The sequence below is a fragment of the Trachemys scripta genome, chromosome 16 (genome assembly GCF_013100865.1).
Source record: "Trachemys scripta elegans isolate TJP31775 chromosome 16, CAS_Tse_1.0, whole genome shotgun sequence".
Classification (NCBI taxonomy): Eukaryota; Metazoa; Chordata; order Testudines; family Emydidae; genus Trachemys; species Trachemys scripta.
Window position 1 is genome coordinate 3,622,924 of NC_048313.1, and position 20,733 is coordinate 3,643,656.

The window sequence follows — 20,733 nt, forward strand, 5'->3', positions numbered from 1 at the left end:
CAGAGGGAGGCGGTGATGCCAGCCGGGCCACCCCTGGCACCAAGGGGGTAAAGATCCCTGGGAGGGCCGGCGCCGAGCACAGGGGGTGGGGAGAGACGCCCAGTTTTAGGAAGAGACCCTTTTATTGAGGCCGGAGAGGGGGTGCTGGTACAGGCTGGTATGTACAAGGGGCAAAACAAACAGCAGTAAGAATAAAAACACCCCAGTGTCTGCGGGGGACGCCAGAGGGAGCCCCTGGGTCGGGAGGGGCACGCCCAGCGGGTACTTGACCAAGTATAGGGGTGCCAAGCAGAGCCACTTCCTCCCAAGTTGGGGGGGGGGGGGATTCCAGCAACTCCCGGCACAAGTGAGCCCCCCCCACATCAGGCCCACATCCTCCTGGTGGCAGCAAGGTGGAGGGACGGTCCCCCAAGGGGGTGGGTGGATCCGGCCCAGGCGGCAGGGGGGCAAGAGGCTGCCCCCCCCCCCCCCCCAGAGCCCACTCAGTCGCTTTCGCTCCCCTCCTCGCTGGAGTCCGAGGCGGCCTCGCTGCCGCTCCCGCTGCGCTCGTCCTCGTCGTCCTCCTCGGCGTTGGAGCCCTCGCTGCCGCTGAGGAAGGGGCTGCGGCTGGCCCGGCGCCGCCGGCCCCCCCCCCTCGCTGCCGCTCTCCTCCTCCCCGGGGCTGCGCCGCCCCCCGCCCCCCTCGCCCTCCGAGTCCTCGTCGTCGCTGCCGAAGATCTCCTCCTTGTCGCGGGCCGCCCGCTCGTCCTCCTCGCTGGCCTCCGGCGAGCCCTCGCTGGCGCTGCGCCCGCTGGCTTCCGGCTCGCTCTCGCTGCCCGAGCGCCCTTCCTCCTCCTCCTCCTCCTCGCTGGCCTCCGGCTCGCTCTCGCTGCCCTTCTCCGGCTCCTCGTCTGCGGGGAGAGCCGTGGGGTCAGAACCCGGCCCCCCCAGCGGGGAGGGGGGCAAGAAAGGGAGGGGATCACTCCCCCCGGAGGGAGCTGGGGGTGATGGAAGGGAGGCTGAGAGTTGATAGAGACGGGGTACCACCCCCAGGAGAGGGGGAGGGGTGATGGAAGAGAGGGGCTGTCCCTCCCAGGGAGATGGGGGGCTGATGGAAGACAGGGGACCATCCTCCCCATGGGAGGGGAAAGGGGAAAGAGAAGCGATGGCTCCTCCCCTCCTATTCTTTTGGGGTGGGGGCGACAGGAGCCATCCTCGGGGGTTGGATGTACAGGGGAGTCAGGCGGGTCAGGGAGACAGGACCAGCCCATGAGGGAGGCAGGACTCAGGGCTGCCCCCTGTAGAGGGAGCGGCAGCACCATCTCCAGGGGTGTCTGTGTGTGTGGGGGGGAAATGTCCAGTGGTTGTGTTGGGGGGAGTCAGAGGGACGGAGGATGGAGTGCCGCGGCAGTTCCAAGGGCAGCCACCAGAGGGAGCCGCGAGCCCTTGTGCGGCCAGCAGTGGATGGGAGGGAGCTGATGGGGGAGGGGACAGGCAGAGGGGCCCCTTTTCCCACGCCACCCCCCCAGAGCCGCAACCCCCCCTTCCCCGGCTGCTACCTGAGCCCTGGGCCTCCTTGTCCATCTCCTCCTCCTCTTCCTCCTCCGGCTCGTGATTCTCCAGCTGCGCCTTGCGAGCCTCCTGCCGGGGCGGGGGAGCCAGGTTAGCCATGGGGTGGGGGGCACCCCGCCCAGGCTGGGACCCCGCCCAGCGCCCCTCTTCAGTCAGTGAGAGTGGGTGGCATGGGGCCTTCAGGGCAGGGAACAGGACTCCTGGGTTCTGTCCCCAGCTCTGGGAGCGGAGCGGGGTCTAGTGGTTAGAGCAGGAGGACTGGGAGCCAGGACTCCTGGGTTCTATCCCCAGCACTGGGAGAGAAGTGGGGTCTAGTGGGTTCTACTCCCAGATCCCAGCGTAGGGGGTGAAAACAGAAGCTACGTGGGGGGGCACGGATGGATTAACTGTCCCCCAAAGGGCTGCCCCTCCGCTCCCCAGCACAGAGTCCAGCCCTCGCCCTACCTGAGCCTCCAGTTCCTTCTCGTTCATGTCCCGGTGCTTCACCACCAGCACGGCGTTGGTGCCCGACTGCACGCCCGCCTTGGCCCTGCGTTTGCTCAGCCGCACCCTGGGAGAGGGGCAACGTCAGGCCGGGGAGAACGGCCCCCACACCCTCTTCCCAGGACACAGCCCCATCCGCTCCATGTGCCCCTTAAAGGCACATCCCGGAGCTGGGGATCCCCCCGGCCCGGCTGGAGGTCAGGGCTCCCTGGGACGGCCCCAGCGCCGCTCAGAAACCAACCGAGCTCCGTTCGGTTCTCCCCCCCCCCGCTCCCAGGTAGCTCAAGCCTCGGTTTACCCTCGGCCCGTCAATTCCCATTGGTTCAGGTGCCGACGGACAACGGCCACTAACTCCGCCCTCTCGGAGCCAAGATCTGAGCCGGGCCCTGGGCACCGGCCCCGATCTGCCCCCCAGCCCCTGGGGCAGGCCCCGCCCCACGCCTCACCGGGTCTCCAGCTCGTTGTAGTAGACCCCGTCACCCTCGCGGAAGATGAAGAAATAATTCTCCTCGTAGCCCTTGCTGGCTTTGTTCTTCACGTTCCAGTTGTACTCCCGGGCGATCTTGTAGTCGTAGCTGGGGGGTGGGGGTGGGGGTCAGCACCCCACAGCTCTGCCGCCCCCTCCTGAGCAGAGAGCTGATCCCCCCCCCCCCCCCCCATTCCCCAGCCCCGCCCCCCCCCCCCCCCCCCCCCCCCTCCACTCTCCCATCCCCAAGTACAGCCCCTGTCCCCCCCCTCGGCCCTGCACTGCCCCCCGCCCCAGCCCCCTCTCCTAGCCCCCCACCTCCCCGGCCACATACATGTCTTCGGGAGCATAGTCCATCTCCTCCTCCTGGTCCCGCTTGCGTTTCCGCAGCGTGTCCTCCACGGGCAGGAAATAGGCCACAAACTGGTTCCCCTCTTCGTCCATCATCCCCCTGAGATGGCCGGGAAAGGGTTAATGAGGAACGCTCCCCACCCCCGCTCCACACGGCACTCCCCTCCCCTCCCCTCCATGGAGCACCGCCCTGGGGCCAGCACTGACTGCCGGGGAGAGCGCCCCCTACTGCCCTCACCCTGCTCCCTGCAACACAGCACCCCCAGCGCCACCCTGGGGCCAGCACTGACTGCCGGGGAGAGCGCCCCCTCCTCCCCCCCCCCCCCCCCCCCCCGAGTCCCTGCAGCACAGCGCCCCCTAGCACCATCTGGGGCCAGCACCCCCTACCCCACTCCCCACAGCACAGCGCCCCCTACTGAGGTCAGACCCTGGTATCAAGGGGAGAGCGCCCCCAACTGAGCTCCCACCCCGTTCCCTGCAGCCCAGTGCCCCCTAACGCCACCCTGGGGCCACCACTGAATATGAGAGCGAGCTCATGGGGGCCTCCCATCCAAACAACAACCTCCCCCCCCTTTAGCTTGGAATCCCCTCCCCGGGTCCTACAGCAGCAGGCCACGAGGGCTGAGCCGGGGGGCGGGGGGGGGGGAGCCTCCTTCGAGGGCAGGACACCCCCTGCCTTGCTCGAGCGCTTGGCCGTGCGGCTCTCCGTGCTGGGAGGGGGTGAGCGCCGGTACCCAGCACTGAGCGGGGCTGGGGGACGCCCGGCTCTCGGGTCCCCGGGAAGGGCTCTGCCTAGCGGAGGGTGAACCCCCACCCAAGGCTGAGGGGTGCGGCATTACCTGATCATCGCCTGAGACATCATCTCGAGGGCCGCAGCCCCGCTGGTGTCCTTGGGGGCTGGGTCCGAATCGAAGATGACCTGGGCGCAGGGGTTGATCCACATCTAGGGGGGAAGGAGTCGGTTAGCGGGGTGATCCCTGCCCATAATGCACCATACTCCCCATGGATGGCCCCTCCATCAGGCAGACCCTCCCCTGGGCACCAGCCCCCCCACTAGCCCTTTGATCTCCCTCAGCATCAAGGACGGGGGGAACCCCCTCCAGGCTGCACTTCCGTCTGCGGGAAGGGAGTCAGGGCCGATGGGGAAACCGAGGCACGGAGCAGTCACGGGACAGGTCTCCTGCCTCCCACCCTGATGCTGCCTCCCCGAGGCTCGCTTAGCCCCAGACTGGGAAGTGCTTAGGACCGGCCCAGCCGCTAACAGCTGCAAAGGAGCCTTGAAGGTCCTTGCGTGCCACAGGCCGGTGCCCATGGGCCTAGGGAAGCCAATGCCGGTGCCCAGCCCCCCTCCCCCCCTTACCTTGAAGTCCGGGAACACGGGCATCACTTCCATGGGGGTGACGCGAGGTTTGCTGTAATGCTGGGAGATCTGGGGACGGAGGAAGCAGAGAGACCGTGAGAGGCCGGCAGGGGAGGGGTAACCCTAAACCTCCTCTTCCCCTCCAGCCCCTCTGATGGGGTGCTTTCAACACGGGCCCTTTAAGGCTTAAAGGCACAGCACGTTGTGAGAGAGGTGGGAGATATTTAAAGGGGCGACTCACCGATTTCTGGGCGTCCTCGAAAGTCTTCTCGATGGCAGCGATCTGGCTGTCCCGGTCTTTGTAGATCTCCTCCTCCGTGAACTGCTGCTTGACGGACACGCCGATCCTGATTGCAGGGAGGAGTGCACAGAGTGAGGCCTGCTGGGAAAACGCTGCCCCCCGCTGGATGCAACCAGCATCGCTGGATGCGATGCTCCCCCTGACCCTCGCCCCCTGGATCGAACCGGATCCAACACCACCCGCAGCTAAGTCCACGAGCGCCAGGCCTATGCTGCCCCCTGCTGGACGCAACCAGTCCTGCGCCAGGCTGCGTCTCCCCCAGCGGCTGAAGATACTGCGCCCCCAACACGGGCAGCAGACAGACTGTGCGACGCCCCCCGCCAGATGCAGCGAGGGGGCAGCTGCTCCTTGTGGCAGGGGGCCACGCAGCATTACAAGAGGAAGCGGAGATCCCAGAGGGAGGGTAACCTCCCTCCCAGATAGGGGATGGTCCCTCCCTGCCCCCCCTCCCGACTCCGGGATGCTGTCCCTGCCCAGGAGAGTCACCCCGGCCGGCCCCCCTCAGACTCACTTGACCTCCGGCTTCTCGTTGGACACGCCGTAGCGGTTGAATTCGGTGGAGATGTATTCCGTCTTCCTCATCCACGGTACCACTTTGGCATGCTGCTGGGATCTAGGGCAGAGGAGGGTGGGGGGTTTATAGGCCGTGGGGTGGAGGGAGCTGCTGACTGCCCCCCCCCGATGTGTGGGGGGGGAAGAACCTCCCACTGGGGGCAGGGCTCAGTCGGGTGGGACTGAGCAAAGGGGACCCCAAGGCCGCAGAGGAGGGCTGGGAGAGCTGGCTAGCCAGGGGTTCAGGGATGGGCTGCTCTCCGCAGCCAGGGGCGCCGTGTGTTTTGGGGGCCGGGTTACCTCTTCGAGCTGGTGGGAGCCTGGATTTCCTCCTCCAGCAGCTTCTCGTCGGCCGGATCCAGGAGAACTGAAAGAGGCAGAGCAGGATGGGACAGGACCCACGGCAGCCCCACCTCCCATCATGCCCTCCCCCCCCAAAAAAAGCTCCTAGCCTTGGCTCTCAGTGGGGCAGGATTGATTGGGGACGGGCGCAAAGGAGACTCTTCAGTGAGCAAGATGTTTTGTGGGGGGGCACTTTGAAACTAGATCCTGGGATTCAGGGTTCAAGGAGGGACCCCTGAAATGCAAAAGAGGCCCCCCCTTTCCGTGGGGTTGCCCCACACCCCCCCCCCACCCACCCCGTGAGCACAAGACACAAACGGTGCCCCATGATCCGTCGGCGATGCACACGTGGGGGCCCCCCCCCCCCCCCAGCCCGGCTCTCACCATTGGGGTCGATGCGGTATGTATCGGGGTTGATGAGGTCGATGGTCACGCCCAGGTCCGGCTCGGTGAGGAGGTCGTGTTTGTGCTGCTTCTCCAGAGAGGTGGCTTTGTACTGCACAAACCTGGGAGAGGGACAGGTGAGACGCCGGCCGGGGAGAGTCCCCGGGCAGAGCCCTCTCCCCTCCCCCAGGGCGGCAGTGGTGCGGGTGAGCCGGGCGGGCCCCGATCCCAGCCCCGCTCAGCGACTGCTCTCTCACCTGTTCTGGTCGAAGGGGTATGTAATGAATTTGGGGTCGAAGGGAATATCCGGGAGACTGTTGCAGTATTTCACCCGACACACCACGCCCGATCTGGAAGCACAGGGAGAGACATCAGCACCCCCCGGATTCCTTATCCCCCATCCCACCCACCCAGCCTGGGGTGACAGGGTGAGTCTAGAGCAGGGGTGGGCAAACATCCAGCCCTCCAGATGTTTTAATCCAGATCTCGAGCTCCTGCCAGGGAGTGGGATTCGGGGCTTGTCCTGCTCTGGCGCCCCCATCCCCGCAGCTCCCATTGCCCGGGAACCGCAGCCAATGGGAGCTACAGGGGCGGTGCCTACGGACAAGGCAGTGCACAGAGCCACCTGGCTGTGCCTTCGCGTAGGAGCTGGAGGGGGGCCATGCCGCTGCTTCCAGGAGCCGCTTGAGGTAAGCGCCGTCTGGAGCCTACACCCCTGATCCCCTCCCGCGCCCCAACCCCTGCCCCAGCCCTGATCCCCCTCCCACCCTCCTGAACCCCAACCCCACCCCAGAGCCTGCACCCCCAGCCGGAGCCCTCACCCCCTCCCACATCCCAACCCCCAATTTCATGAGCATTCATGGCCCGCCATACAATTTCCATACCTAGATGTGGTCCTCGGGCCAAAAAGTTGCCCACCCCTGATCTAGAGCCAGGCACCATGGAGGACTGAGATCCCGGACTCCTGGGTTCTTTATCCCCAGCCAGCCAGGGGGGATGGAAAGAGTGCATGCGGAGGGAGCTATGGGTGGGGGATGGTGGAAGGGGTCATGTGCCAACCCCCAACCCCTCGCGGGACTGCGCTGGAATCTCCAGTGTCCCATGTCAGCGGCGACCTACGATCGTGCCCAGCCGCCGTGAAATGAGTTTGGCGCGAGTGACAAGCAGTCACAGTAATTACTCTTCCCCCTCACCCCCCCCCGGCCTTTGCCAGCAAGTCCAAGGGCTGGGCAGGGGAGCTGTAAAAAGAGGACTGGGTACGGCAGTGGGGGAATTGTGAACGTGGGACGAGGAGGGGTCATACCTCTCAGGCAGGGTCCGGTGAGCGTTGGGCCTGCAAAGATACGGAAATAAATAACAACAGTAAATAATCACAACACCGTGAGCTCTTTTCGTCCAATGCCATTTACCAGGGAGTGTTGGTAGCATTATCCCCATTCTGCAGATGGGAAAACTGAGGCGCAGAGCAGCAGAATGAGGGTCAGCGTTGGGGGCAGGGGGAGAAGCTGCCTATGGGCCTGGCCCCTGGAGGCTGCCCCAAAGTGAGAACCCTGCCCAGACTCTCCACGTAGAGTGAAACCGATTTAAAGCACTTTATCAATATTGATGCACTGCCCCTCCCCCGCAGGAGGCAAGTCAGCAGCATCAGCTCTACTGAGTGGATGGGGAAACTGAGGCAAGACCAGCAGCAGGGCCAAGATCAAGCAAGCGAAACTGCTGCGGACTCTGTGCGGCCACTTCTGGGGTGGGACACAGTGGCCACACGATGACGCTATGCTGGAGTTTAGTGGGGGTTAGGTCAGGCCTCTCAGGTGACTGTGAACGGGCCTCCCCACAGGGCTCTGGCTGCCCACACACCGGGAGATGGAACCCAGGAGTTTGGGCTCCCCGCCCCCCACCCCGACTCTCCCCATCATCCCTGACCGGTGGGGGGGGAGAGGGGGGATGACAGACAGGTGGGGTGGAGAAGGGACCCAGGAGTCCAGGACCCTGACTCTTCCTATCACCTCTAGTGTGTGTGTGTGTGTGGGGGGGGGGGGGGGGGAGTCCAGGCCCCCAGCCCCGCCCCCCGCAACTCTCCCCATCACCCCTGGTGGGGGGAGGACCCAGGAGTCCGGGCTCCCAGCTCTCCTCCACCCCAACTCTCCCCATCACCCCTGGCGGGGGGCGGGACCCAGGAGTCCGGGCGTCCGGCCCCCCCCCAACTCCCCCCATCACCCCTGGCGGGGGGGGACCCAGGAGTCCGGGCCCCCATGACGTCACGGGGGGACGAGGCCCCGCCCTACCTGTGCCCCGGCTCCTCCCGCTGCGCCTGGGTCTGGATGGTCGGGGCCATGGCGGGGCCGCTGCTGCGATCGCTGCTGCCCCGCCGCGGGGCCTGCGGGCGGCGAGGGTGGCCGAGGCCCGCCTGACGGGAAACGCGGCCGCGCCCCGCGGAGCGGCTCCGGGAGGAGGAGCTCGATGATGCGGGCAGGCGAGGCGGCGGGACCCCGGGCGGGCAGAGACTTCGCTCCGGAGACAGGCACCGGGGTAAACACCTACGGACGGGCTCACGGGGCCCTGCGGCCGGGCAGTCTCACGGGAAGCGCGGCTCGGAAAGGCGTACTTCCGGGGAGAGAGCAGGGCATGCTGGGAGTTGTAGTGCCGGGAACGGCGCTCCCGGAACGTATTGCGCATGCGCGCTAGCGGCGCGGTGTCTGACGGGAATCGCAGACGCGGGGCCCGACGGGAAACGTCCCTGGGGAGCGACGCATGCCGGGAGCCGTAGTTCTAGCCCTGTGAGGAGGGGCCCGCTGGACGAGGCGGGGAGCGCGCAATGCATGCTGGGAACTGTAGTCACTGTATGGGTCGGGCGCGCGTGGTGCACCCTGGGAATCGTAGTTCGGGGAGGGGGAGAGGACGTGGTAGGCGCGGTGCATGCCGGGAGCCGCTGTCCCTGGTGCGGGGGCCGCGGTGCCTGTCGGGAGGAAGCCGTAGTTGCTAGGGAAGATGGCGGCCCCGCAGCAGCCGCAGCAGGCCCCGGCGCAGGCCCCGGCGCCCGGGCCGCAGCTCACGCTCCAGGCGGGCCCGGGGCAGCAGCCCCAGCTGCAGACTCAGGCGGCCGCGCAGGCGCAGGCCCAGGCCCAGGCCGCCGCGCAGGCGCAGGACTTCGACCCCGTGCAGCGCTACAAGATGCTGATCCCGCAGCTGAAGGAGAGTCTGCAGGTGGGGGCGGGGCCAGGGGAAAGGGGGCGGGGCCTACCGCTGGAGTTGAGGGGGAGGTCTAAACAGGAGGGGGTGTGGCCTGAAGGGGTGGAGGTGGAGCTTACGGGGGCGGTGGTGGAGGTATATGGGGCGGGGGGGGGCCCATGGGGGTTGGGCATGCCTGAGAGGGGCGGGCGGGGAGGGGGGGGGTTGCTGTGGATGGGAGGAGGTGGGGGCAGCTGCTGCTGCTGGGGTGGGCAGAGTTAAGGCTGTTCAGTGGGGCTATGGGCTGATGAGCACGGTGGGGGCCATTTCTGTGTTGCACCGAGTGGGAGCATGGCTGCGGTGCCCTTTAACCTGCCGCACCGTGTGTTGGATGAAACGGTAACTTGCTATTTCCTAGGTGTATTACAGTCCCGCCTAGAGCCACCCTCACTCGTATCCAGGCCCCCATTGTGCCAGGCAGACCTAGGGAGAGGCAGGCTCTGCCCCCCAAGGGCTCCCAGTCCGACTACAGAGACAACTGGTAGGAGGAGAGAAGCATCATCAGCTCATTCCAGCAGATGGTGGAGTGAGGCCCAGCGAGGTTAATGCCCTGATGCTGCAGGCATGTGCTTCACCATAAGCCTGGGAATATCCCCCTTGATTCCAGTAGCAAGGCATTTCCTGAGTGCCCAAAATACGTGGGGGGGTGTTTGCCCGGTTAGAGGGCAAGTGACTTGTCCACAGGCACACAGGGCATCTGTAGCAGAGGCAGGAAGAGAATCCAGATTCATTCCAGTGCCTTAACCAGAAAGCCAGCCGCTTACAATGCTTAAACAATTGGTCGTCGTGATCGTTTGCCATTTGGTTTGTTCCTGTGTGGTCGCAAGGGCTTCACAGGCTGAAAGTCCAATGTCGGAACAGACTTAATGCTCCCATTGAATAGGGGGTCTGCCTGTGAGCTGCCTCCACCCCTCGGTTGGTGGGATTTTGTCCCAGATGTTATAAGCCACCCGGAGAATGGCGTTCACCGGAATGTCTCGCGGCGTTCTGGCAACATGTCAGAAAAGTGTAAGACATATGGCCCCAGAAGTCTGTAAACCAGAGCGACTGTAAAGTAAAAATCATTCCACTTTATACACAATATACGATGTTGGCATTTTGTGTGGAGAGACTCCAGCTTTGCCCAGTCTGAGCGATATAGCGTCCATGTTTCACAACTGTACGGAGAGGATACAGTTCGAATAGATCTGAACTTGGTTGTCGTGCCAGGGTGATGTTGATTCCCTATTCGTTGTAAATGACCCTTGGCAGACGCTGCGATGCCAGTCCGGTGAAGAACCCCTGGGTGAGAGCTGGAGGGGCTGTTGAGTATCAAACCCAAATACCAAAAGCTGGAGACTGCTTCGGCAGTTTCATTATTCAAAACGATTGGAGTCGTGGGTGGACCTGATCCTAAGTTTTGCATCTTCATCTTTGACCACGGAACACGGAGGCTGACCTTGGCCGCCAACTCCTCCGTTTGCTGGAGTGCCTCACTCTATACTAGGAGAACCACGTCATCAGCAGAGGCAAGGTCTGAGAGCGAGAGATCACTGATCTGAATGCCCCGGGACTAGACGGAAAGCTGCTTTATGAGACCCATTGCCCGGCAAAAGAGCACAGGGGCCGAGACTCAGCCCGTCCTGATACCAGATATCGATTTAAAAGGTGCCGAAATCCGATTCACCCAGACGTACACAGGCAGTGGTTCCGTTATGCAGCTTGCTAATCAAGTCCCGTAGAGTGGCTGGGACACCTATGCCCTTTAAGGCCTTCCATAGCCCGACTTGGTCAACTGAATCAAACGCAAGCTTAAGATTGACGTACACCATGTGCAGGGGCTTCTTGAACTCGCATTGTACCTCCGACAACAAGCGGAGGGTGAAAATAGTGTCTAATGTGGACCTGTTCCCGGTAAAGCCTGACTGTTTGGGCCGACGCTTCAGATGTAGCCGGGGCTCCAAACACGCCAGCAGAATGTGCACACGCGCATTCCCTGGCACGGACAGCAAGGTGATCGGCCTGTACCTCTTACATTCGCCCGTCAGACCCTTGCCCTTATAAAGCGAGATCACAATACCATGGTTGCAGGCGGTTGGCAAGGATCCAGGCAAAAGACAGCCAGAAACCAGCCTGCCCCTCGTCAATATTGACGTTGGAGGCAGTTGTGCCAGAACTGGTTACACAGTGAAGTGTTCTGTGTTGTAATAATAAAGTAGACTGAGAGTCGGAACAGTCTGTTCCTTATTGCATTGTTTCCCAAGGAGTTGGGTGTGCCCCCTGGAGGGATACGAAGGACTAGCTAGGAGTGGGATCCCTCCCAGTTTTTCTCCAGTTTCTCAATGTTCAGCGGCAGTCAAAAAAGCGAACAGAGTGTTGGGAATCATTAAGAAAGGGATCGATAAGAAGACAGAAAATGTCCTGTTGCCTCTATATAAATCCATGGTACGCCCACATCTTGAATACTGTGTGCAGATGTGGTCGCCCCATCTCAAAAAAGCTATATTGGAGTGGGAAAAGGTTCAGAAAAGGGCAACAAAAATGATTAGGGGTATGGAATGGCTTCCGTATGAGGAGAGATTAATAAGATTGGGACTTTTCAGCTTGGAAAAGAGATGACTAAGGGGGGATATGATAGAGGTCTATAAAATCATGACTGGTGTGGAGAAAGTGAATAAGGAAGTGTTATTTACTGCTTCTCATAACACAAGAACTAGGGGTCACCAAAGAAATTAATAAGCAGTGGGTTTAAAACTAAGGGTACGTCTACACTTACCGGAGGGTCCGGCGGCAGGCAATCGATGTTCTGGGATCGATTTATCGCGTCTGGTTTAGATGTGATAAATCGATCCCGGATCGATCCCAGAACTGCTCGCCGTCGACGCCGGTACTCCAGCTCGGCGAGAGGAGTACGTGGCATCGACGGGGGAGCCTCCCTGCCGCGTCTGGACCCGCGGTAAATTCGGACTAAGGTACTTCGAATTCAGCTACGTTATTAACGTAGCTGAATTTGCATACCTTAGTCCAAAGTGGGGGGTTAGTGGGGACCAGGCCAAACAAAAGAACTTATGTCTTCACGCAGTCAACCTGTGAAACTCTTTGCCAGAGGATGTTGTGAAGGCCAAGACTATAACAGGTTCAAAAAGAACTAGATAAGTCAGGGGTTCTCAAACTGGGGGTCGGGACCCCTCAGGGGGTCACGAGGTTATTACATGGGGGGGTCCCGAGTTGTCCGCCTCCACCCCAAACACCGCTTTGCCTCCAGCATTTATAATGATGATAAATATATAAAAAAGTGTTTTTAATTGATAAGGGGGGGGGTCACACTCAGAGGCTTGCTATGTGAAAGGGGTCACCAGTACAGAAGTTTTAGAACTACTGAGATAAGTTCATGGAGGATAGGTCCATCAATGGCTATTAGCCAGGATGGGCAGGGATGGTGTCCCTAGCCTCTGTTTGCCAGAAGCTGAAAATGGGCGACAGGGGATGGATCACTTGATGATCACCTGTTCTGTTCATTCCCTCTGGGGCACCTGCCATTGGCCACTGTCGGAAGACAGGACACTGGGCTAGATGGACCTTTGGTCTGACCCAGTCTGGCCGTTCTTATGTTTAATTGACCAAAGTAAGTCTCTAGCTGCTACAGTTGCTGAGAAAACCTTCAGAACAGGAAGCAAGTGCAACCAATTTAGTGAAGTCCAACTGAGTCTGCAGAAAGCCTGAGCCAATTGCTGTGTGGTGGTGGGTTGAGCGAATGACTGGTGTAGAGAAAGTGACTAGGGAGGGCAGTGTTGTTTACTCCATCTCATAACACAAGAACCAGGGGTCACCCGATGAAATTAATAGGCAGCAAAACCAACCAAAGGAAGTATTTCTTCACCCAACACAGAGTCAACCTGTGGAACTCATTGCCATGGGATCCTATGAACGCCAAAAGTAGAACTAGGTTCAAAAAAGAATTAGACAAGTTCATGGAGAATAGATCCATCAATGGCTATTAGCTAAGAGGGTGAGAGACACAACCTCATGCTCTGGGTGTCCCTAAACTGCTAGAAGCTTGTATTGGACGACGGGATGGATCACTCGATGATTGCCCTGTTCTAGTCATTCCCCCTGAAGCATTTGGCATTGGCCACTGTTAGTAGACAGGATACTGGACTAGCTGGACCATTCGTCTGGCCGTTCTTACGTGAGTGACTTGCCCTGTTAATATCAGTGGCTACTGTGTCTGGTGCTAATGGATGTCCTTTAAAACTGCCCATTGGCAACTTCTCGTGCTTTGAGCGCGGAAATGGAGGCTCATCTTACGAAACTCTAACCTATGTGTTGGCATTGAACAACGAGATTGAAAGGGGAAGGTTGAGGTAGCTTTTGCTTGCCTGACCAGAGCCTCTGCATGGGAAAACGCTACATGTCATGTTTCAGTTTCCAGGCTTAATCAACATTAAGAGAAGACCTTTGTTAAAAATTAAAACCTACCTCGAGATTTCACATCCGTTTCTCAGCCCCCGTCTGAGTCAGGGAGTTTGTTGCCCGGCATCATGGGGCTTTTTTAAAAAGGTTCATCTTAAAAAAAGCATTTTTAAAAAACAAAATATTTACTTTTAAAGCAAAGTGAGTCATCCTTCTCCCAAAATAGAAACTCGGGAGAATGAAACCAGGGCAGAATCTGTGTGTCATGTCAGAAGGCACTTGTGACTGAGATTCTGGTAAATGACTCAGCACTGGCTTAGATAATAATGTCAACATCTCAGAAACTGCAACGTTCAGATAAAATGGAACAGAACTTTAGCCCAAATTCCTCTTGTCAATATGCCATCTGGCCTGATTTGACTCAGCAAATTCCTGGACTAAGTTTGGTTAAGTTTGGTTCCAGTTCCTGTTAGTCTTTCCCGACTTAGAGCCCCTAGATGTAAATCGCATTAACAAATCCACAAGAGCAGTATTGTTCATATCAGGGGTCGGCAGCCTTTCAGAAGGGGTGTGCCGAGACTTCATTTATTCACTCTGATTTAAGGTTTCGCGTGCCAGTCATACATGTTAACGTTTTTAGAAGGTCTCTTTCTATACGTCTATACTATAGAACTAAACTAGTGTTGTATGTAAAGTAAATAAGGTTTTTTAAAATGTTTAAGAAGCTTCATTTAAAATTTAAATTAAAATGTAGAGCCCCCCAGACCAGTGGCCAGGACCCGGGCAGTGTGAGTGCCACTGAAAATCAGCTTGCTTGCCACCTTCAGCACGTGTGCCATAGGTTGCCTACCCCTGGTTCATATATTTCTTGCTTTTTCAAACAAGGAGACTGATATTGACCACCTGGATGGGGGAGTGAGGTTTAATTATTGTTTGCCAAATGCTTTGATTGGGGTCTAGTGATTGGAGCAGGCAGCAGGGGGTCAGCATGCCTTTGTTTCTGGCTTTGGGAGGGGAGTGGTGGCTAGTGGTTAAAGCAGAGGACTTTGGCAGTTTAGTCCTTTTCACAGCTCTGGAATGGGTGACCTTGTGTGAATGGCTTCATGGCTCCCTGCCTCGGTTTAACGCCAGTGATTTGCTTTGATATCCTAGAGGACTGCACTGCAGTGTGGTGTTTAATATTTAATGGCTGTTTCCTGCCAAAGCCAGGATTCTTGTGATGGCTGCGAGGGTCCCAAACACGGCATCAAGTCCCAACTCCGCTCCCAAAGCTAGCCAAGCAAAGGCGGGAGCGGCAGCACCTGTCGCTTACCGTGCACCCTCTGACTCTTGCTTTCTCTCGCCCTCCAGAACCTGATGAAAATCGCGGCTCAGAATCTCATCCAGAACACGAACATCGATAACGGGCAGTGAGTATTCTCTCTCCTCCTCCCTGGGCAGGGCTAGCTTCTAACCCAGGAGCCAGAAGGCTTTCATCCGGGTCTTTAAACTTCTCAACGTCAAACGTTGTTCTGGTATCTAGCACCCAAACTTCCCAAAGTGGCTGTGGATGGCAGGCGCACCTCGTTCTGGGCACCTGATGGCTCCTGTCGGTACCGTCTGGGAGAATGAAGCCCTGGGTGACTTGAATGGGTCACCCCAAATCAGTGCTGATTCGAACCCAGCGTAGCTGAGTAACGGCCAAACGCCACCCCCGCCTGACAGCTGCTGGGGGGGCCACGTGACAGGAGTTAGCTGGGTCTAATTGGAAGGGGCACCCGCATGGACAAAACCCACTCTCCCCGCTGGCACTCCAGCCCCATCGTGGGCAGGTGTTACAGAGAGGCCAAGGACTGAATTGGGGACAGCGACTGAGCCCCCCCCCATGCTAAAGAGGTGACCTTCTGCGGTGGGAGAGGCATATTGATGGGAATGTGGAAGAGGGGAGGGTTTGTCCTTTGTAGGGGTCACCCCAAGACTCATTAGCATGTCCCCTTTAAAGATGAGGTGGGCTATACACGCTTTCCAGCCCACTTTACCATCCTCTCTGTTTCTCTGCTGGAGACTCCGCCCCTCCTGTGTCCGCTTGCCCCACCCCCTTCCCTGTAAATACTCTGGAATCCGGCAGCATTGCCCCATCTTGCTGTGCATTGGGGCGGGGCAATGTTCCCCAGGGGTACCCAGGGTTGGGAGGCACCTCAGCACCACCTGCCCTTAGCGTGAAGCAGCTTGTCTGGCCCGGCTATGGTTCAGCTCCCTGAATCCACCAGCCTCTGGCAGCACAAGCCCTGCCCTCCTCGCGCTCTCTGGAGCAGCAGACACATGTCAACCCCCAAGTCCTCGGCGAGGGCCAGGACACTCCCAGACTCCCAGGCCCGCTGTTCCCACAGGAACCGTGCACAGCCGCTCGTAAGATGCCACTCAGGCCCAGCGCTTTGCTCAACCCCCCCTCACTCTGCTATCTTGGTAGGGACAGCGAAAAGTTGTTTATCATCAAAGCTCAGAGGATGTTGGAAACACGGTTACATATCAAGTAAACCCTTAACGCGCTTCGGAGAGTCTAAACTCAACAGGTTAAACCTTCTGTCTGCGGAAGTTTGATCTCCCCTGAAGTTCTCTGCAGCGTTTTCAACCAAGCTGCCAGAAAAGGCCCCTTTTCATGGAACAAAACTGCCGTCCTTTTTCTTCCTCGGTGAAGGGTGCCTGCTTGTCTTCTCTGCGCCCCCAAAGATAGTCAAACAGCCCTTGATGTGCATCCAGCCGATAAGGTCCCTCCCCGTGCTGTCTTTCTCTTCCTGTTAAATCCCCACAAGCCAGTGATGGGACCCTCCACAATGTACTTGTTAACAGGTAGATGGATCGAGAGGACCTGTCTGAGAGGAAACCTGTTTTTCACCGTTGCTGGTGATCAGTACCTTGATCCAGACTTGAAGAATGTATTTGGAGTAGATATAGATGCAGAGAATCTGCACCTACATTTCCCCAATGATATTGATGAGCACTGGGACACCAGCTTTCATGTGGGAGCTCACGTGACGCTCTTTGGTGAACCAGAATGTACATAGCAGACTCAAGAAATTCTTGTGTCTCCGTTGCCAGTTGAGGTTCATGGGTCACAGGGGGGACTCCCAGCCTGGGGACCAGCAGTCCCAGCAGAGGATCGGTCCCATTCTGTCTGCCCTCTCTTGTGGGGCCTCATCCCTGACCCAGGAGGTGCTGGGGTTTGGGTCTGCCTGCCTTCCTCGGAGTCGAGTACCACGGCTGCCTCGTCACGGGTCCTGTCATTTCAGGAAAAGCAACGACGGGTTGGTGCAGCGCTTCGACAAGAGCCTGGAGGAGTTCTACGCCCTGTGCGACCAGCTGGAGCTGTGCCTGGTGAGTTACAGTGCTTCATGGGAGTTGTAGTTTTGATGGCGTCATGTCCCCATTCTCCTCCATAGGCCGGGGGTCCCCAGCTGGACTCAGTGTCCCATGATGTACCCACGAGGCAATTTCCTCACTGCAGTTGCTGGCTGTGGTGCATCATGGGAGATGGAGGCTGTCCAGAAAGCCCGGCCCATAGAGAAGGAGGCTATGAAGCAACCAAACTGCGTCTCCCATGTTGCCCGCTACTGCAGTGATGCAATCACCTCGCGCCACGAGACATGGTGCCTCATGGGAGATGTAGTCCTACCCCGTCTGAAATGTTTCAAATGTTTTTTATTCCAAGTGGCTGTCTGAAAATTTCCTTTAATTTTACTAAAAACTGCGTTGATCGACCCCAACTAACCTTTTTTAGTTCTTGATTTGCCGAAGTTTAAAAAAAAAAAAACCTTCGTTTTTGGTTTGACCTACATTTTATTTATTTGTTTTATTTTACTTCAGCATTGCCAGAGAGCCAAAAAATCCGTCATTTGCCCTGCTCTGACTATGTGGCTCTGTCTCCCTCCCGTGGCTGGGTCAGGCAGAGCAGTTCAAGCTACGGGCTTGATGGTTAATGGTCCTTTTAGTTCAGACAGTGGAGTTTTCCACTGTTAGTTCTAGGCATTGTGGGCTTGGTCCCTACAGGGGACCCTGCCGTGGGCGTCACTACACATCCCTTTAGGGAGTATCGATCTTAGCCATTGACACGGGGCTCTGCAGCCGTAAACAAAGACGTGGGCCCTGCCCCGGCGAGTTCAGCGGGAAGGCTGAGGCCTGAACAGCCATAGAGACTGAGCACTCGCTCTGCCCTCTACTGAAGGGGGCCTTTTCTGGGGCAGCGGCCTCCAGGGGCGGGGGGCGTTGTGGGGACGGCTGGGAGAGGTGGCTTTGAAGGAAGAGGAGCGTCTGTCAGAAGATGATGTGGTAGGACGTCCCAGGCATAGGGAGTAGGGTGATGGGAGGGCTCAGAGCAAGGGGAAGGGAGGGGGTGGGAGCTGTGGGGCTTGGAGAAATGAGCACAGATGCACTGTGGGTACAGGCAAGAGTGTGAATGCAAAGAGGCTAAATGTGATGTGGGAGGGGTCATTGATGTTGATCTGTCCAGGGGCAGGTTAGAGGCTAGAGGGACGATTGCTCTGACCAAGGCCGGAGGGCGCGTGGCCGTACCCCATGTGCTCATTGTTTCCCTCCCCTTCCAGCGGCTGGCCTACGAATGCCTGTCCCAGAGCTTCGACAGCACCAAGCATTCCCCCAACCTGGTGCCGACGGCCACCAAACCCGATGCGGTGCAGACCGAGAGCCTGCCCTACACCCAGTACCTGAGCATGATCAAATCCCAGATCTCCTGCGCCAAGGACATCCACAACGCCCTGCTGGAGTGCTCCAACAAGATCACCGGCAAGATCCCCGCCCAAGGGGGGCCATAGCCCACGGCGCCGGCACAGTTGTTGCTCCTGCTCGGCAGCCGGCGTGGTTTGAAGGAGACTTGGATCGTTTCCACGCCGGCACCGTGTCAGCCGGTGAAACTTTACAAACTTGCATCTGACCCACGGCCTGTCTCATGTCCTCTGAATTCCCTGCCTGGGTAGATGGTCTCCTTTGTATCGAGAGTGAAACGAACGTCCCTGGTCTGCTTTCTCCTCTAACTCCCTCTGGTCTTACTCCTTCCCTCCCCTCCCAGTTCTCATGTTCCCTCCTTTCCCCCTCACCTTTCTCACATCTCCTAGGCCTGATCCTCAGCTGCCATCAGACCTTCGCCGAACTCACTGTTGCGACGCTAGCCTATGCCACCCGGTGGCTTGGCCCACGTACATTCGGAACGCATTAGCCCTGCTAAAACTGACTCACCTAGCACAGGATCTACTTGCCGAAGTCTCCCTTGCCAGGGCCTAAGCCCCCTCCACTCCCCTTTGTCTTCAGGAGGGGTCGAGGAGACCTGAGATTGTGCTGCTAATGAAGTGAGGAGGATCAGACAGAATCTTTCTCTGCCATCAAATTAAAACTTCCCCCCACCCCGGGTGAATGGGCTGGATTGTAGCTTTCCAGGTTGATGGGTGTATTATTTATTTTCCTTAAACAGTAACCCTTTCAGAGAAATGCCATTGAGTTAAAACAAGCCCCGGTGTTAATTTCCTCCTGCCATCACAGTGACTTTACCTCACTGTAACCCTTCCGTCCTTTGAGACATTTCTCTCCTGACCTGCGTGGAGCGAGAGGGGAATCGGACTCCAGCTCATTTCAAGCTTGTTAATGATAACGCCTTTGATCCTTTAAAACAGAGGGCTGGCCTGTGATTCCGTTCACACCAGCGTAAAGCAGAAGTAACGAACAGAATTATCTCTGCGTCAGACTGGCATAAAACCTAAAGGAGAATCAGATCCAAAGAGTGAATTAAAGCAAAACAACTTTGATTCCGTTTGTTTCCCTATATTCGTCAGACTGATTCTAGCTTGGTCAGTTTCACTTTCCATTTCTAGTCAGTTTCACTTTCTCTCTCCCTTCCCAATTTGCTCCAGGGAGCTGAATTTTACTCCTGGGGGGAATTCGGCACCACTGAGCACGTGCAGAATTCCTGTTCCCCGCAGATTGTTTTTTTGTTTTGTTTCCCCGCAGAGCGATAGACTCAGAAAAGGAAGCCACAAGAGGGGTCACATGTCCCTCCCTGGCAGCAGTCCCAAGCGGCCACATGGGAGCAGCTGGGAGAAATGTAAATCACTGCTGCAGGGCTGGGTGTGCATGGAAGACGCTGACCCTGTTGCTCGCTATCGCGATGTGCCCAGCGGGGAGGGGCAGGGCACCGGGGTGTTTGTGGGGCAGGCCTGGCCCTTGCACTGTGTCAGGGTGAGGGGGGGGGAGAACTGCAGGGTGATGCCCCACCTCCGTGCAGCCCCAGTGTGCGCCCCTTGCCGCACATGCCCTGCAGAGGCGTGGGGCTGATGCAAGCAGCTGTGGGAAGCTGCGAGGAGCCTTGGCCGGGGCGCCATTTAGGGAGGGTGGGGGGGGCACCTGCCCCCCCCCCCCGGGTTTCACACTGGAGGTCAGCTCGCGGCGCACGCCCCAGCCCAAGGCGGAGCTCTTACCTGCAGCACCACACAGGCAGGTCCCCTCCTCCAGGAGCCGGAATTCTCTGGCTGCAACTCCCGTGGTCAGTTTCCACCCCTGCCCTAGGGCCTCTGGGGGTGGGGCAAGCAAGAAAGAAGATGGGATGGGGGAGCACAAGTCCCTAGAGGTGGTGGTGGGAGGGGGGAAGAAGCAGAGGGTGCACAGGGCTCCCAGTGACCGGGAGGGTGTTGGAGCTGGGCGGGGGGGGGGGGAAGGGGAGTCAATCTCCAGGGGAAGAGAGAGGTGAGGGCATAGGGCTGGGCCCTGAGGGAGGGGGGCAGTGAGCATAGGAGGAGCAGTTGAGGTGGCACAATCCCTGTGGCAAGGAGCCCGAGGGGGAGGGAGCTGAAGAAGAGTGGGGGACTAGGAGCAGCTAAGTGGGTTTTGGGAGCACGTTCCCCTCTTCCTGGGAAGAGACTTGGGACAGACCCCCCCTAAGCTGATGCCTTCGCTCAGCTGACCAATCTGCTCTCTACCTTCCTCCCCATCTCTCCTACTCCAGGGTGACTTAGACCTTGGTCCTGCAGTGAAGATCCATGCAGGCGCAGGGGTTTCTTTAACTTTACTCCGGGGGGGATCTTTTTGGCGCTCTGTATTGTTCCAGACATACTTGCTGACAGGGATTTTGAAATAAATTCCCCCAAATCATTGAAACTGGCAGGATCATATTGTGTTATTTTGACAAATAAAATATGCAGAATTTTAAAAGATTGTGCGCAGCATTTTTCGGTGCAGAATTCCCCCCCCGGAGCAGAATTTGGGCTCTTCAAATTACAAGGTGTGGTTTTAAATCTAAATCAAGAAGGACAATGAGTTTCACACACACTTTGGGGCTTTTTT

The 20,733-nt window shown here is 58.5% G+C and overlaps 2 protein-coding genes across 3 annotated transcripts; one reads left to right on the plus strand and one right to left on the minus strand.

Moving 5' to 3' along the window:
- Positions 1–340: 340 nt before the first annotated feature.
- On the minus strand, positions 341–8,224 carry PAF1 (PAF1 homolog, Paf1/RNA polymerase II complex component). Its single transcript, XM_034792171.1, is given in 15 exon segments — positions 341–636; positions 638–890; positions 1,539–1,620; positions 1,996–2,101; positions 2,481–2,609; positions 2,835–2,951; positions 3,691–3,794; positions 4,212–4,280; positions 4,453–4,558; positions 5,024–5,125; positions 5,365–5,431; positions 5,791–5,912; positions 6,048–6,140; positions 7,094–7,123; positions 8,076–8,224. Coding segments are annotated over 15 exon segments (1,584 nt in total). The 5' UTR covers positions 8,126–8,224; the 3' UTR covers positions 341–482.
- Positions 8,225–8,757: 533 nt separating this feature from the next.
- Positions 8,758–19,202, plus strand: MED29 (mediator complex subunit 29). Of its 2 annotated transcripts, none has more exons than XM_034792173.1 (4): positions 8,758–8,994; positions 14,761–14,819; positions 16,680–16,764; positions 17,991–19,202. In XM_034792173.1, the coding sequence occupies exons 1-4, from the start codon at positions 8,779–8,781 to the stop codon at positions 18,216–18,218; spliced, it is 588 nt and encodes a 195-aa protein (XP_034648064.1). In that variant the 5' UTR covers positions 8,758–8,778; the 3' UTR covers positions 18,219–19,202. The 2 variants fall into 2 exon arrangements, with proteins under 2 accessions (XP_034648064.1, XP_034648063.1); XM_034792172.1 differs by lacking the exon at positions 8,758–8,994 and adding an exon at positions 9,255–11,010.
- The last annotated feature ends 1,531 nt before the right edge of the window (positions 19,203–20,733 follow it).